The 15,575-nt window shown below is 47.5% G+C and overlaps 1 protein-coding gene and 1 pseudogene across 1 annotated transcript in view; both read left to right on the forward strand.

Annotated features, from left to right (window-relative positions):
* The window catches only part of LOC114441234 (chromaffin granule amine transporter-like), a 54,628-nt gene extending 44,792 nt beyond the window's left edge, over nucleotides 1-9,836 (forward strand). The window contains exons 14-17 of the mRNA XM_028414039.1: nucleotides 299-362; nucleotides 443-562; nucleotides 634-767; nucleotides 9,699-9,836. Coding sequence (XP_028269840.1) covers nucleotides 299-362; nucleotides 443-562; nucleotides 634-767; nucleotides 9,699-9,809 — 429 coding nt within the window. The 3' untranslated portion in view covers nucleotides 9,810-9,836. The remainder of the gene's footprint in view (nucleotides 1-298; nucleotides 363-442; nucleotides 563-633; nucleotides 768-9,698) is intronic.
* Nucleotides 9,837-10,901: 1,065 nt separating this feature from the next.
* Nucleotides 10,902-12,764, forward strand: LOC114441000 (peptidyl-prolyl cis-trans isomerase-like; annotated as a pseudogene).
* Nucleotides 12,765-15,575: the final 2,811 nt, after the last annotated feature.

Here is a 15,575-nt window from a genome sequence, read left to right on the forward strand (position 1 = left end):
TCCTCTCTCTCCTTCATCCTCTCTGTCCTGTCTCCCTCTTCTTCTCCTCTCTCTCTCCTTCATCCTCTCTGTCCTGTCTCCCTCTTCTTCTCCTCTCTCTCCTTCATCCTCTCTGTCCTGTCTCCCTCTTCCTCCTCCTCTCTTCCTCTTCTCCTCCTCCTTTATGGACCAGCATCAGGAGGGTCCCCCTTGTGGGCCGGGTGCTGCTCCTCCTCTCTCTTTGAAGTGCTTGCTCAGCACCTACACTGTAACACGTGCTGTTAAATGAAAGCTGAATGGATCACTGTGTGTATTTCAGGTTCCTTTTGCCACCAGTATCTACGGTCTGATTGGACCAAACGGAGGGCTGGGCTTTGCGATAGGTGACATGTTACTTCCTGTTCCTAACGTCCCATCATGTGACATGTGTAGCGTCATTCTAACCGGCTCTGGCCTGCCTCAGGTATGGTCGACTCCTCCATGATGGCCATCATGGGATACCTGGTTGACATCCGCCACGCCTCGGTGTATGGCAGCGTCTACGCCATCGCTGACGTGGCTCTTTGCATGGGCTTTGCCATTGGTAACACGCCGACGCACAGACACACACATACCGACATACACAGGAAGTGATGAGTCTTCCTGTTGTTCCAGGGCCATCCACAGGGGGCGTGCTGGTCCAGGCTGTGGGCTTTCCCTGTCTCATGGTGTTCATCGGGGTCATCAACATCTTGTATGCGCCCTTCTGCTTTCTGTTACGTAACCCAGCTGTCCGCGAGGAGAATATGGTAAATATTGATCTGACAGCGTGACTGATCAGCTGCTGTAACCATGGCAACCATTCACATCAGTAGAAAGCCTGCGGATCAGCAAGTCTCTGAATTGTTTGACGATGGCTTCCTGGTTGAGGCACTTTTATCTAGTTCTACGTCCCCACGATCTGTGCAGGGAAATATTTCAGACATGATGCATTCAGGAACCATTCAGTCTCTGGGAAATCCAAAGATCAGCTAAATGTGCTGGTTTCAGATGCCAGGAGGTTCAAGTCAGACACACACTGAGACAGCAGGTCTCAACACATCAGCAGGATGGATGGTGTGTGTGTGTGTGTGTGTGTGTGTGTGTGTGTGTGTGTGTGTGTGTGTGTGTGTGCAGTCATTACACTATGATTAGACTGTTTACACATCAGAGGGCGCCGCCTTCAAAGCTGCAGAGGAAACCTTTCTGTGAATAAACTGTCAATTACACACAGATTAAAGACACACAGCAGCTTTATTAACCATGCTGTGTGTGTGTCTGTGTGTGTGTGTGTGTGTCTGTGTCTGTGTGTGTGTGTGTCTGTGTTGTTAGGTGAAAGAATTTATTTTGTATGATGTTGTTATGTGGTGTGGGTCCACATATCTAGAAGTGTGTCCCTAACATGAAGTTTTCATTTCTGTGTTTATTACTGTATGCATATTACTGTAATGTGTTTTATAAGTACTTATGTGTTAAGTAAGTTTTACAGAAGATCAAAGGAAGACAGGTATACTGAATGTATTGAGAAGTGTGTAATTTCCCTACTTCTCATAGATTTTGTATTTCATTTCCTTTGTTAGCTGTTGTCTGCTCTTTGGAGACAGCTCTGGTTGATATCAAGCTGAGGTTGTAAATCTAGATCTTGATTGAAAGAATGTGTTAATCTCCATGAGCCCATTTTACGACCCACCCTTCCTGTGAGTTTGTTTTTCTGGTCACTTTCAGATTTGACCCACAGCTTATGAGATGTTAGGACTTAAAGTGAACTTACATGGGGGAAGAGGTGTAAGCTTTTATGGGGCGTCATAAAATCACTCGTATGGTACAGTGAACATTCTCCTGGAGAACTTATCTTCATCTTAGGTTTACGACTGACAAAAGGGGACCCCCTGCTATTTCCTCTCTAAGGTTTAACCATTACCAAATAAGGTAAACTAAATATCAGTTGAGCTGACCCTATTGGTGCAGAGTTAGGGAAGGACATGATTTTATGGGATCTCAAGATAGGATAAAAGGTGTTTACAAGAATGGCATATTGTTCTCTGGCTGTGAGGCCAGGCAACCACAGAAGCTTCTGTTTGTGTGACTCAGAATTTGTTTCTTTACTGTTAGAATAAATTGTAATTTTGAGACCAGATATTGTCCACTTCTTCTTAATCAAAGAACCGGGGAAGATGAACGAAAGGATCCAGAAGATTTTTTATGTCCATAACAATTTGGTGTTTCCGCCCGGTCTGAAGAAGTGAGGGTCTAACAACATCCTGCCTGACTGAGTGACTACTGGCTAGCCAACAACAAACAAGGTAAGCAGAAACCTGTTTAATCAAATTCTGCATATTGGACACTCTAAATTAAGTAGTCACTGTGACTGGTATGGTGTTTTAAAGTTAAAATTGTAAGAAGCAAATTGTAAGTCCACAAAAAACAAAAACACAACAAAAAAAAAAAAAAAAATTAAACGAGAAAAAGAGAGAAAAAGTGACACTGGTAAGAGTATTAACCAAATAAAGCCAAAGACAAAAAAAAGAGGGTTAATACATTTGTCTCTGGGTTTGGCAGCCCCACCTATGTTTGGACGCAGGCATAGATAAGCTCGGTTGAAAGCCCGTGGGATGTGGTGACCCCTAAAACGACTGTGATGACCGCCTAAACCTTATAAAAATAAAAAAACAGGGTCACACAGCAACAGTGTCACTGTGATCACAAAATATATAAAGACAAAAAAAAGGATCACGAGAAAAGAAAAGAGAAAAGAGAAGAGAATATATGGCCTATTGTTTAAGTTGTGTTTTATGTATTGAAAATTGTGTTAAATTGTTTTGAACTTGCGCCGTCGAGGAAAGGTGTTTACTCCGTCCCGTCGGAAAACTGTGTGTGTGTAGGCCTAAGTAAATTGTTGAGAAAGTGCTTTATTGTTGAGAGAAAGATAAACCGGTGATTTGTTTTGTCTTGTTTTGTCGTGGTTGTTTTATGTAGTTCGCACTGTCGGAGAATTATTGTGTTTAAAACTGATTCTGCGTCGGCAGAGAAGTGAGGTTGTGCAGAGTGTACGTGGGAAGTTGGTTGTGTGAGAGTGTGTCTAAGTGAAGGTGTGTGTCTCTGTTGCCAGAGTCACAGTGAGGGACAGAAGAAGGTACATAGGAAGTTAAATTTTAACGTATAGAAGGAATTTGTAAGTGGTAATCATGTCTAAATGGAAGACAATTGATGAACAGATGGGTAAGATGTTAAGCTGCTGTCGTGGACAGGCAGGTCCGGACGACAAGCAGAAGGCAGCTGCTGAAATGCAAGCAGTGGTTTGTGAAGCGGTGACAGAACAGGGAGTGAAAGGAGATGATACAAAGTTGCTAAAAAGGTGTGATTGCAACAGTGGAGAATAAAGTTAAATTAGAGAGAGAGAGAAAGGAGGAGATTATTAGATCCTTAGTATTAGAGACAGTTGAGTTGAAGAAGGCAGTGAAGGCTGATGAGGAGAAACGTAAGATTCTATATCAGGCATATCTGTGCTGCATAGATGATGATTGTGAGGAGTCTGGTAGTACCACTGATATTAAACAGGAAGTAGAGAGCGAGGGAACTCAGGAGGCGGAGATACCACCTCCTTATTTGCCCGCCTCCACTGTAGCTGCTGCCCTATCTCAGACTCCACCTTCTGGGATGTACCCCATCATGACTGTCTCTGATGGGAGGGGGCGAGTAACAGACAGACAGACAGGAGTGAACTCTAGTCAACTTGGTGCCCAGCAGCACTGGTATAGACCAGCAACAGAGGAGGGGCTTCCCCTGTTGCTTCAGCAGGCCTGGAAAAATGACCCTGATTTACCAGGAAGTGATTCTGTTGCTTGGAAGAGACATGTTGTACACCATATGAATCTACACACTGACAAAGAGACCATGGAGATGAAAGGGCTGCAGACACAATTATTAAAGCTGCAGTTAGCTCAAGCTAGAAAGGAAGCAGCATATCAGAGGAAAATGAAGAAATACACCCATACATCACAGCTGGTAGTTCAGCCTCAGCCCACTCTCCCACCTCAGCCACAGTCCCCAGTTGTGGGAGAACCTGATATGTATTTAACCCCACCTTGGGTCACCCGCACCCACTATCGTGATGGGTGGTGCCAAAGTCATAGAGGAGGTAACTGGAGGAAGAAGGGTGGCCGTAGGGGAGGGGGGCATGGAAGGGGTGGATACAGCGGTATGAGTGGGGGTGACTGTTTCTATTGTGGAAAACCTGGCCACTGGGAAAGAGACTGTCCCTACAGAGTGTAACCCTTACATTGTCCACAAGGGGCTCCCTGGTATCCTACCCAGGGAAATGGCATCCAAGGATCACACTGATATCTGACATCATTCCATTGGTTGGCTTCTTTGGGGAACTTCAACATCTGCCATTCACAGAACTTGTGAAACTGCATTAGCAGACCAGCACAGACATTGTTTCATTTGCTCCAGCTCATCACCAGTGAATGTGATGGGCAGAGACTTGTTGATCAAAACTGGAACCTCCATTATGTGCTCCCCAGATGGACTAACAGTGACATTCACTGATGAACAGAACTTTGCATGCTCCCTGAGTGTTGGAGTAACTGGATAGTGGCTGATGACACCACTAAGATACAGATGACTTGTGCAGATATCTACTGGATTCGCCTCCTGCCTGAGTTTCCTCAAGGGGGTGGTCTCCTCAGTCTATTCCAGCAGTGGAAACCCTGGATAACGTCTCTCCGATCCTATAGGCTGCCACAGACCCTCTGTATGTTACACTCTTCTATGACAGGCATGAGGATCTCCCTACCAGGAGAGGTTCTCTTCCTTATTAGAGGGACGAAATTGGTCCATCATAGTAGATAATTTGTTTGTGGCTGAGGAAGGAGTAGTTGCTGATGTATAGTTTACACCAGAATAGTTTAAGTGGCTCAAAATGTGTGCCACATGTTTCATGAGCCATTCATCCAAAATATCAAGCTATAGAATTAGGCTCCATGGTCAAGAAATGTAAAGCTACTTCTGATAGGCAGCTATCACAGCGGATAGGTGTTTAGCATTCTTCATCCTCAAACCTCATTAGATTACCATTCCCAAAGTAGATGATTCCATGTTTTTTAACACAAACAGATGGTATAGCAGGCAAGTGACTGATCATAAGGCTCAGGAGCTGTTAGCTACACTACCACATAATTTCTAGATGTAAGTTTTTGTGTCACTGTACTCTTGTCTCTTTCTGAGTCTCAACTTCCACACTGATCTGGCTCTTCTAGTATCCACATAAATAGTTATTTCAGGTAGTAGAGCAGTCATTCATTGACTTGAAGGAGTCTCTGGCATGTGCTGTTGGCTTAGCCCTCCTAGACTACTTAGTTCATTTTACTTGATGTTTCTGAAACAGATGGAGATGTGCATGGTGTTCTGTTTCAGAAAAAGGGGGGTAATAGACAGGTGTCAATCTGAGTTTTAACTTGGTTAAACAACAGTTAGAATGCACCAGACATGCAGCAGGAATTATTAAAATGGTGCAGAAAATAGCTCATCAGGTCTTTAACTTCTCCCAGGAAAAGATGGTCTGGGTGTAGAGGGGGCAGAGTCAAGAGAGAGTCAAGATGTATGCGATGTATTCCCCAGAAGGTAAGCCAGTGCTTCCACCAGGGCTCAGGAAGAGCGTCTTAAATGAGGCGCATGGGCCTGGATATGTGGGAAATAAATGTTGAGGAATTTGACACATTGGTGGCATCCATGTATGGCAAGGATGACCAAGAATTGAGTAAAAGAGTGTAAAATATGTATGAGTATAATTCCAAACACATAGTGAAGTCAGACATGGGAAGTTTTCCACTCCCAGTTGTACATGGACAGGAAATAGTTATTAATTATATAGACATGGTGGAGAAGCACCAGGGATGTCAGTATCTCCTGGTGGCAGTAGATTCATTCACAGGGTGGCCAGAAGCGTGGCCTGCAAAGAAGGAGGACAGTGCTACAGTGATAAAGTGTTTGATCTGATAATGGGTTTCACTTCAAGAGTGCAGACCTAGAAAAGGTGGAGCAGGCTTTGGGCCTAAAACACAGGTATTGTATAGTATATCACCCACAGTCATAGGGAAAGGTGGAAAGGATGAACCAAAATTAGAAACAAAAATTGGCTAAAATCTGTGCACAGACCAAATTTATATGGGTTCAAGTGTTTTTATTGTATTAATGTGTATATGATGTTCAGTTAATAACGCCACATAATTCACATAATATGAGTTTCTTACAGGCTGACAGCCTCTTGGAATGAATTTTAAGCTTTGGTATGAGTGTGTGATATCACAGGTGAAAGGAGAAACTGAGAGACCAGATGAGGACATGCCACATACTGAGTGGGTCCTCCTGAAGGTGATAAAGAAGAAGTGGTCGGAGCCAAGGTGGACAGGCCGTTACCAGGTGGTGAAGCACACCTCCCATGCGGTGCGGCTGCAAGGGAAAGGAGACACCTGGTATCAGTGGAGCCAGTGCACCCCGGCTGTGGAGCCAGGACGGACGCTGGCCGACATTCAGACGGAGCAGGACAAGGAGAAAATACATGGGGCAGAATAATCCCCTAAACGCAGGAATGTGACCAGTAGGTAGTCTACCCTACTGGTTGAAGAGGACGAGATGGTGAATTACAGCCGACACGAGTGAGCAGTTGTCAAGAGGAAGGTTTGAAGCTTCAGGAGCAGAGGTTTTGGTTCCTGTTATCAAGAAGACTTTGACTGACAAGATGGAACTGTAGGGAAAGTGGAGAGTGTTGGGTGGTTTCATTTTGCTTATTTGTAACTGTTGTAATTTTGAGTTTATATGTGTGTGAAAAGAGAAGTGATTTGGTTCTTCCCTCAGGGTCCAGCATACGTAGGGTGAGGAGAGCACCAGGAACAGGAGGAGATGCATGTGTGAGAAAAGAAAGGGGTATAGAGTTAGATTATTATAAGGGTGTAGAGTCCTCTTATATTTTTGATCTGTGTGCAGTAATCAACTGTGGAGGACATAATGCATCGTGGAGAGAGTATAACGTCTATGTTTGTGGGTCAGGATGGCCAGGGGCCTGGAGATGGTGTTCCTCATGGGAACATGTATGGCAGGCAACAAATTGGGCACCTAGCACAGCTAAAACAACCTCAGATGGGCGGATCTTGTTAAGTGGGTTTTTCCGTATACAAAGGGATTGGAGCCACACACAGAACCCCATTATGTTATCAATTATTGGCTTGGAGCAAAACCCTTATGTTAAACCTTCTGGAGTGCCTGGCCAATGTTGGGACTCCAAATCTGATGATTTTTATATTGTCGTAGGAGTAGACGTGTCCGGTAGGGATCCTGTAGGATTGATTAAGATTAATTTGCTTGATAAACCGGCACTGATTAACCCATCGCCAACTCCCCTTCCTCAGAAGGACATCGTAGTTCATGATTACACTATGTTTACCCCATTCGATGTATTAGCATTGTCTACTGGTTATGAGGATGATAATATTTGGCTCAGATGGATGGTGAAACAGGTGAGGGAGCAAAATATGTCAGATTGTGTTGCTTGTGCATCAGCGCGACCCCACTTGTACACTGAACCCGCCCCATTGTATCCAGATGATGCATGAGGATTTGGTTGTATTATGGCCAAGACTCGTGAAGTCTCTCCATCAAATTGTACCACGTTGTCTTCTTTATTCCCACCAATTAGTGAGCAAACTAAAACTGGACCCTTCAGGTCGTGGAAGGGTACTGGTAATTACACGTGTTTCAACATGACAGGCACAGGAACGGTTAATTATGGAAATATTGATGTATCATGGTGTGAGACGGTGGTGCAACGTAATACCTCGGCTTTAGGATCAAAGGCTAGAGCAGATTTATATTATTACCGTGGGGGCCTCATTTGTTTGTTTCTCTACGAGTAGACGGAAGGGGTTTATGTTCTATGGTCAGATTGATGTCTCCATTGCAGATAGTAGGTGAGAAAGCTACCAGGGCACCATCCCAACAACAAGGAAATGCGGCGTTGACTCGCAGACGGCGGCGACATGTCATCACAAAGCGTTACGCAAGCCACTTTGATTTATCCTTAGGCAGTCCCACCTACATAGATGCAATAGGGGTTCCAAGAGGCGTTCCAGATGAATTCAAATTGGCTGATCAGGTTGCAGCAGGGTTTGAGAACATTCCTATTCTCTCTGCTCTTTTTCCAGTGACTCCTAATAAAAATGTTGACAGAATTAAATATGTGCATTATAATGTTCTTAGGTTAGCTAATTTAACCAGGGATGTTGTAGAAGGTCTTTCTGAACAGCTGGCCCCCACCTCTCTGATGTCAGTACAGAATATGATGGCTTTGGATATGTTATTAGCAGAAAAGGAGGGGTATGTGCTATGTTTGGTGAAATGTGCTGTACATTTATTCCTAACAACACTGCCCCAGATGGTAAGGTGACAAGAGCTTTAGAAGGCCTCAGAACCCTGTCTCAGGAGATGCATGAGCATTCAGGAGTTGATAACCCTCTAGATGGCTGGCTGAATAAGTGGTTTGGTCCCTGGAAAGCTTTAATTATTTCTGTAATGACTTCTCTTACAGTTTTTATAGCTATTTTGATTACATGTGGATGTTGTTGCATACCTTGCATGCGTAGTTTGTGTAATAGATTAATTGTATCAGCTGTTGAGAAGAAGGATATAGGTGTATATCAGCCGTATCAAATGCCTTTGTTAGCAGCAGAGGTGCCTGAGGGAGATGAGGATGAGGAGGCTCTGTTGTGAGCTCTTAAATGAGCTCAAAAGGGGGAACTGTTAGGTGAAAGAATTTATTTTGTATGATGTTGTTATGTGGTGTGGGTCCACATATCTAGAAGTGTGTCCCTAACATGAAGTTTTCATTTCTGTGTTTATTACTGTATGCATATTACTGTAATGTGTTTTATAAGTACTTATGTGTTAAGTAAGTTTTACAGAAGATCAAAGGAAGACAGGTATACTGAATGTATTGAGAAGTGTGTAATTTCCCTACTTCTCATAGATTTTGTATTTCATTTCCTTTGTTAGCTGTTGTCTGCTCTTTGGAGACAGCTCTGGTTGATATCAAGCTGAGGTTGTAAATCTAGATCTTGATTGAAAGAATGTGTTAATCTCCATGAGCCCATTTTACGACCCACCCTTCCTGTGAGTTTGTTTTTCTGGTCACTTTCAGATTTGACCCACAGCTTATGAGATGTTAGGACTTAAAGTGAACTTACATGGGGGAAGAGGTGTAAGCTTTTATGGGGCGTCATAAAATCACTCGTATGGTACAGTGAACATTCTCCTGGAGAACTTATCTTCATCTTAGGTTTACGACTGACAAAAGGGGACCCCCTGCTATTTCCTCTCTAAGGTTTAACCATTACCAAATAAGGTAAACTAAATATCAGTTGAGCTGACCCTATTGGTGCAGAGTTAGGGAAGGACATGATTTTATGGGATCTCAAGATAGGATAAAAGGTGTTTACAAGAATGGCATATTGTTCTCTGGCTGTGAGGCCAGGCAACCACAGAAGCTTCTGTTTGTGTGACTCAGAATTTGTTTCTTTACTGTTAGAATAAATTGTAATTTTGAGACCAGATATTGTCCACTTCTTCTTAATCAAAGAACCGGGGAAGATGAACGAAAGGATCCAGAAGATTTTTTATGTCCATAACAGTGTCTGTGTGTTGTACAGGCCATCATTGACCAGGAGTGTGTGATGACCATGAAAAACTACAACACAAACAAGGGGGGCTGTGAGTTTCCCCTGAGCGACAACAGCGAAGAAGAGGAGACAGAGGAGTGACACACACACACACACAGACACACACACACACAAACAGCCTGATGTCCTCTGGTCTCTCTGAGCTGAAGCTGAGTTAGCCCATCAAACACTAGCATGCTGCTAACGGCTGCTGATTGGTCAGTTCAGATCAGGACTGATGGGGACAGGAGCTCCTCCCTCCATGGGGACAGGAGGTCCTCCCTCCATGGGGACAGGACGTCCTCCCTCCATGGGGACAGGAGGTCCTCCCTCCATGGCAGCTGGAGTCCTCACATATATGTCTCTATAGGGGCTCTGCTGCTGCTGCTGGATGATGAGTGCAATCAGAGCAGAGGATGCTGGGAAGTGGCTCGTGGTGACGTCACTGATAGTTATAGAACGAGATGTTATTTTTTTATTGATCTGAGAAGAAGTAAAAAAACTAAAAGTGGAACTTTATCTGCAGAAAACACGATGGAAACCAACGTCTTTGAGCAGCATAGCGCCCCCTGCGGGACAGGAGGTGTTCAGATGTTAAGCTGCAGCTTCATTCTTCATCCAATCAGGAAGTGAGCATGTTAAGTTTCACACAATGTTTAAAATGATCCAGTGACTGTTTCCAGTGGATTATAAATCAGCTGTTTCACCGTGAGCTGGATGTACCGATGGTTTCGGGCTTGTCGCTCGACAGATCTGATCCTTGTGAACGTTTCCTGCAGAGAGCATGACGGACCGCGCCCTGAGCGCGCTCCCGTGCACTCTTTTTTTTTTTAACTCAGTCGGCGGGAGCGCGCTCGCGGCGCCGGGCTTGGCGTTCACGCTCTGCGTGCGCTGTGCGTATTGGATGGAAGAGCTGCCACTGATCTGTGGCGCGAGCTGCTCTAGCACGAGGGAGTTTACATTTTGGACCGGGACAGCCGGGGGGGCGGGGTCGTACAGAGGCTAAGTATGAACGCTGCCCCGCCCGCCCAAACGGTTTAGACCGAGGCGGAAATCAAATACACGTAAAATGCGCCTGTCCATTCAGAGGCAGGGGCAAGTGTCCTGTCTGCTGATTGGCTGTGTCAGCTGCACGTCAAACAGCGCCCCTTCACTGGTTGGTTGGCTGGGGCTTCCCGCCGCCCACCGGTGTCTTATATAAAATTAATCCACAATCGTCCATCTTTTTCGGTTCCCTGTGGCCCAGCGTGTCCCGTCGCCGGAAAGCTCTCCAGACCGCAGAAATGAGCAAACCCAGAGTCTTCTTCGACGTCACCGCCGACGGCAAAAACATCGGCCGGGTCGTGATGGAGGTAAAGAGGGCAGGGTGTGCGGGGCCGCGGGCCGTTCGTTTCTGGGTAGCCGGGGTAAGGCGGGGGTCGGTGTGGCTCCCAGTCTGTCTTGCGAGGTTCTGTGCACGTGTCTGCGGCCTCCGGCCGGCGCTCTGCGGCTCGTTTGCCCGGTGACCCTGTTTCAGGTGAACCTTGGCGCAGTTCTCCCCGTTTACACCGCGGGCAGAGCTCCAGGCGGGCGGAGCTTCAGAGCAGGCCCGCGGCCCGTGTGTTCTACTGACCGGGGAGAAATCCCCGCGGGCTAACAGCGCAGCTAATGCTAACGGAGCGTGAGGGGCGCGCGCATGTTCTTTTGTTGTAGCGGCGCGAGGTCCCACTGCGGACCCGGAAGCCGCCATCAACGGGGCCGTCGCAGCCCGCGTGAGGCGGCCTGTGATGTAGTCCGGATGTTTGTGTTCATATTCGAAGTCACACAAACGTTTTGTGTTGCAGGCGCCGTTTAGCATGTTAGCCTCTGAAGCTAGCGCGCAGCATTTCCGGAGCGATCCACGCTGCTGGCGCCGTGCCGGGGGGAGGGGCGGGGCGGGGCCGTGTCTGCGTGCTGAAATGCGGATGTAGGAAATGGCGGCCTCTGCAGCAGACCCGCAGCGTGACGTTACGTAACTCTGCAATGAGATAATAAGGCGCCTTTGTTCAGAGGGCTTGAGTCCACTGCAGGCCAACGGGAATTATGATGTTAGCAGCTTAAGTCAGTCTGTACACAGTGTGTGTGTGTGTGTCTGTGTGTGTGTCTGTGTGGCTCAGTGCAGCAGGAATACTGCACTGGGGAGACCATGCTTGACATGTGGCCTGCAGGCCTGCGGTGAGCTTTCAGCTGGATGTGACTTGCTGTCTGTGTTTGTAGCTCCGTGCCGACGTCGTCCCCAAGACTGCTGAGAACTTCCGCGCCCTCTGCACTGGTGAGAAGGGCTTTGGCTACAAGGGCTCCACCTTCCACCGCGTCATCCCCCAGTTTATGTGTCAGGTGAGCGGATCAGACACATTGATCAGGGACGGATGGTTCATTCTGCAGCTGCATTACGAACGTTTGTGTTTCTGCACTTGCAGGGTGGTGACTTCACCAACCACAATGGAACCGGGGGAAAGTCCATCTACGGCAACAAGTTTGCTGATGAGAACTTCACACTAAAGCACACTGGCCCAGGCATCTTGTCCATGGCCAACGCCGGACCGAACACCAACGGCTCCCAGTTCTTCATCTGCACAGAAAAGACGACTTGGTATGCACAAACTCACGTTTGATCAGTGTAGCTGTGCGATACGTTGACACATGAGGCTGACGGCTGTGCTTCTCCCTGCAGGCTGGATGGGAAGCATGTGGTGTTTGGCAGTGTGGTGGAGGGGATGGACGTGGTGAGAGCCATGGAGAGCCGTGGCAGCCAAGGTGGCAAAACAAGTGCCAAGCTGGCCATTGCCGACTGTGGGCAGCTCTGAGCTCCAGCACGTAGCCCCTCCTGCTTGCCCTGTAACCATGCCCCTCCATTTAGGCTCCGCCCATCTACTGTTGAACATTCCTATTGATGGAGTTTCAGCCCCTTTTTTATTCTGTTGCTGCATTTGTGACTTTGCCTTTAAAGTTTCTTTTGCGTTAACATTTTTCCACAAAGCCCCGACGGTTTTTGTTAAGTGAAAAAAAAAATGAAATAAAAGATGCCTTGAACTGAAACGTCTGCTGTGATGTTCCTCACTGATGCTGGACCCAGACCTCTTCAGAATGAGGTCCTGCTCATTCTGAATTCTGTGAGCTTGAAAGGGCGTTTAATAACCAGAAACATTCAAGTTTGACTTCATGTCAATAAATAATGCAAATTAAAAAAAATAAATGCAAACTTGATTTTAAATGTTTTATTTTGAAAAATACTGGTTCATGTTCTGTTTCACACCGAATGATTGAAAGGATGTTATAGATGAGTCGGGACCCTTCAACGTGGATCAGCAGCTCCTCTCCGCCGTCCTCCTCTTCTTCCCAGACTGCCGTGTTTTCCTCAGACACACCCCCTGGCTCCGGGTTTTGCCGAGCTCGGTCCGGCTCACAGCTGTGCAGGTCAGGCCCGCCTCGCAGTCGCAGCGTCCCAAGTTCCTTCTCATCTTGGAGGGGCCTCGAAGCAGACAGGCCCCGCCCTCCCCCGGGATCCTCTGACACCGCTTACTGGTCAGGTAGCGCACGCAGCACAGGCCCGTCGCACAGTCGCCTGACCGCACGCAGCTGGACATCTCAGGAGCTGAAACAGACCGGTGTGCCCACATTATGTCTCTGCCCCTTTAAGAGACCCACTGTCTGATGACATCACAGGCTCTGACACCAAATCAGCTGATCAGGCTAATGGCTAGTTAGAACAAGCTAGTGCTGCATTCCTTTCAGGTCACAGCAGGGAGTGACATCACACCTGAGCCTGTGTGTGACATCACCATCACACCGCAGTGCATTCTGGGAGTGGTAGTTGACATTCACTCACCTTTAGTCCTGTTGAAGCTGTTGGCCTCTCGCTCTTGGGGCGGCGCTCTGTCAAAGTGGGGCGGTCTCCTCTGAGCGTGGTTCCTGCACCCCCCCTCCTGATTGATCGATAAATGATACAAAGCACAAACCGCTGATAAGTCACTGATCAGATGCAGCAGCATGGATCTGACTGCAGCTCACTGATAGGCCACAGCTGGCGCTATCGATCACTGCAGCTCTGATACCAGTGAAAGGAGAAATGAGCCAATGGCTGACCAGCGGAGGGCAGTCAGGTGCAGCACATGTCACCCGGCGACGAGAGTTGGAGTTCCCTGTCTGGTCGTCATGGAAACGATCCTGTTGGAGATCAGAGTGTTCCGGTCAGAGGGAAACCAGCCACATTCCTCTGCATCGTCTGCACATGCTCAGTACCGTTTTCCCTACAGTGTCGGCCATCTTTGATCCATTCCCCTACACCCAACATTTCAGAACTCAATGACAGAGCAATAGTTATGGACCCTCTCAACCCCAACCCCGTCTGGCTGCAGGTGCCGGACATTAAAGTGGAGAACGTCTCCCAGTGTGTGTCCTGCATTTCCATGTTTTTATGGTGCAAATCTCTGAAGTTCAAAGTTCCTGACATACAAACAACCCTGCTGCTGGGACGGACTGTCTGTCTGTGTTTCCTGGACAGTCCTTGCAGATGTTTGTTACCTGAGAGAGGGCCTCCTCTATGAAGAACGCCTGCCCCTCAGTCAGCCCATCACACAGCAGTGCTGCCAGGTAAACAATGATGTGATCTGTTCAGGTGAAGTAGACACACTCACCGGCCGCTCAGAGCTCCGCAGCACCTCTTTGGATGACCGGATGGTGTTTGAGTCCAAAGCCAGACCACAGACCAGAGACACACTCAGGACGCTGCGCCACACCCACATGCTCTGCTGATTGGTCACCGATCGGTCTGCTAAGGAGGAGTCCTCTCTCAGACTGCAGCTCGTGTCCTCGTCTCTGCTCCGAGCTGCTGTGTTGTTTTATACCCTCCCCTCCTCTCTGATCCGTCCACCTCAGCCTCAGAAGTTTGGGAGTTGTGTTTGAAGCCAGAGGCTGCACCGCCCTCACTTCCTTCCTGGACGCCCTGCGGCCTCAGGTGAGGTGGGATGTTTGATATGTGACACCGCAGAGACCACAAAAAGATTAAAACACACCTGGAGACAGGTAGTGTGTCTGTGTGTGTCTGTGTGTGTGTGTGTTTCACTTCATGTGGTCTCATTACAGCTGAACCTGTGTCTCTCAGACGGCGGATGTGTGAGTGTTTACAGGTGATTAAAGCTGATTAACACGCAGACAGGTGATGACATCAAAACAGCAAGACTCAAATCAAAGACAAATCTAACACACACACACACAGGAGACACCAGAGAACCAATCACAAGCAGGAACAAAGAGGACGTCTCTGGCCTCATCCTCCCTTAGTGTCCAGCCTTGCTGGAGCAGCAGCTGTCATGGCCGACAGTCACTGCCCCAGTGTGTCGACCTAGATGGCAGCAAGTTAGGATCCGTATCCTGACGCAGTGACGGATCCACAGGTAGACAACCTGGGCAGAGACACCCCTAAATCCTGGAGGGCTGGTCCGGTGTTTCCATCACAGAAACTGTCCCGCAGCGTCAGCAGGAATCACCATGTCAACAAGTCCGTTTGAAGTGTATTGGGTCAGGGTGGGGTTGGGGTGGGGGTTGTATTGAAGTAGACAACTGAGTGACCGACAACCTTCAACCCCACACTGCACGCTCTGTAACCTTGTGGGCACAAACTGCTACTGCAGAGCAGCATCACTGCTAACGGGCTGCTACTTCCTGTGACAAGGGAAACGCCCCCAGTAATCAACTTCCTGTGAGGAAGTAAAAGCCAGAAAATATGTCAGTGGAACCAGCAGGTGGCTGGATGATGAAGAGGAGGAAGACAGGTGACTCATATCTGTCCAAACGTGTGTGTGTGTGTGTGTGTGTGTGCGTGTGTGTGTGCAGATGTGTGTGTGTGAT

This window comes from Parambassis ranga, chromosome 9 (genome assembly GCF_900634625.1).
Source record: "Parambassis ranga chromosome 9, fParRan2.1, whole genome shotgun sequence".
Lineage (NCBI taxonomy): Eukaryota > Metazoa > Chordata > Actinopteri > Ambassidae > Parambassis > Parambassis ranga.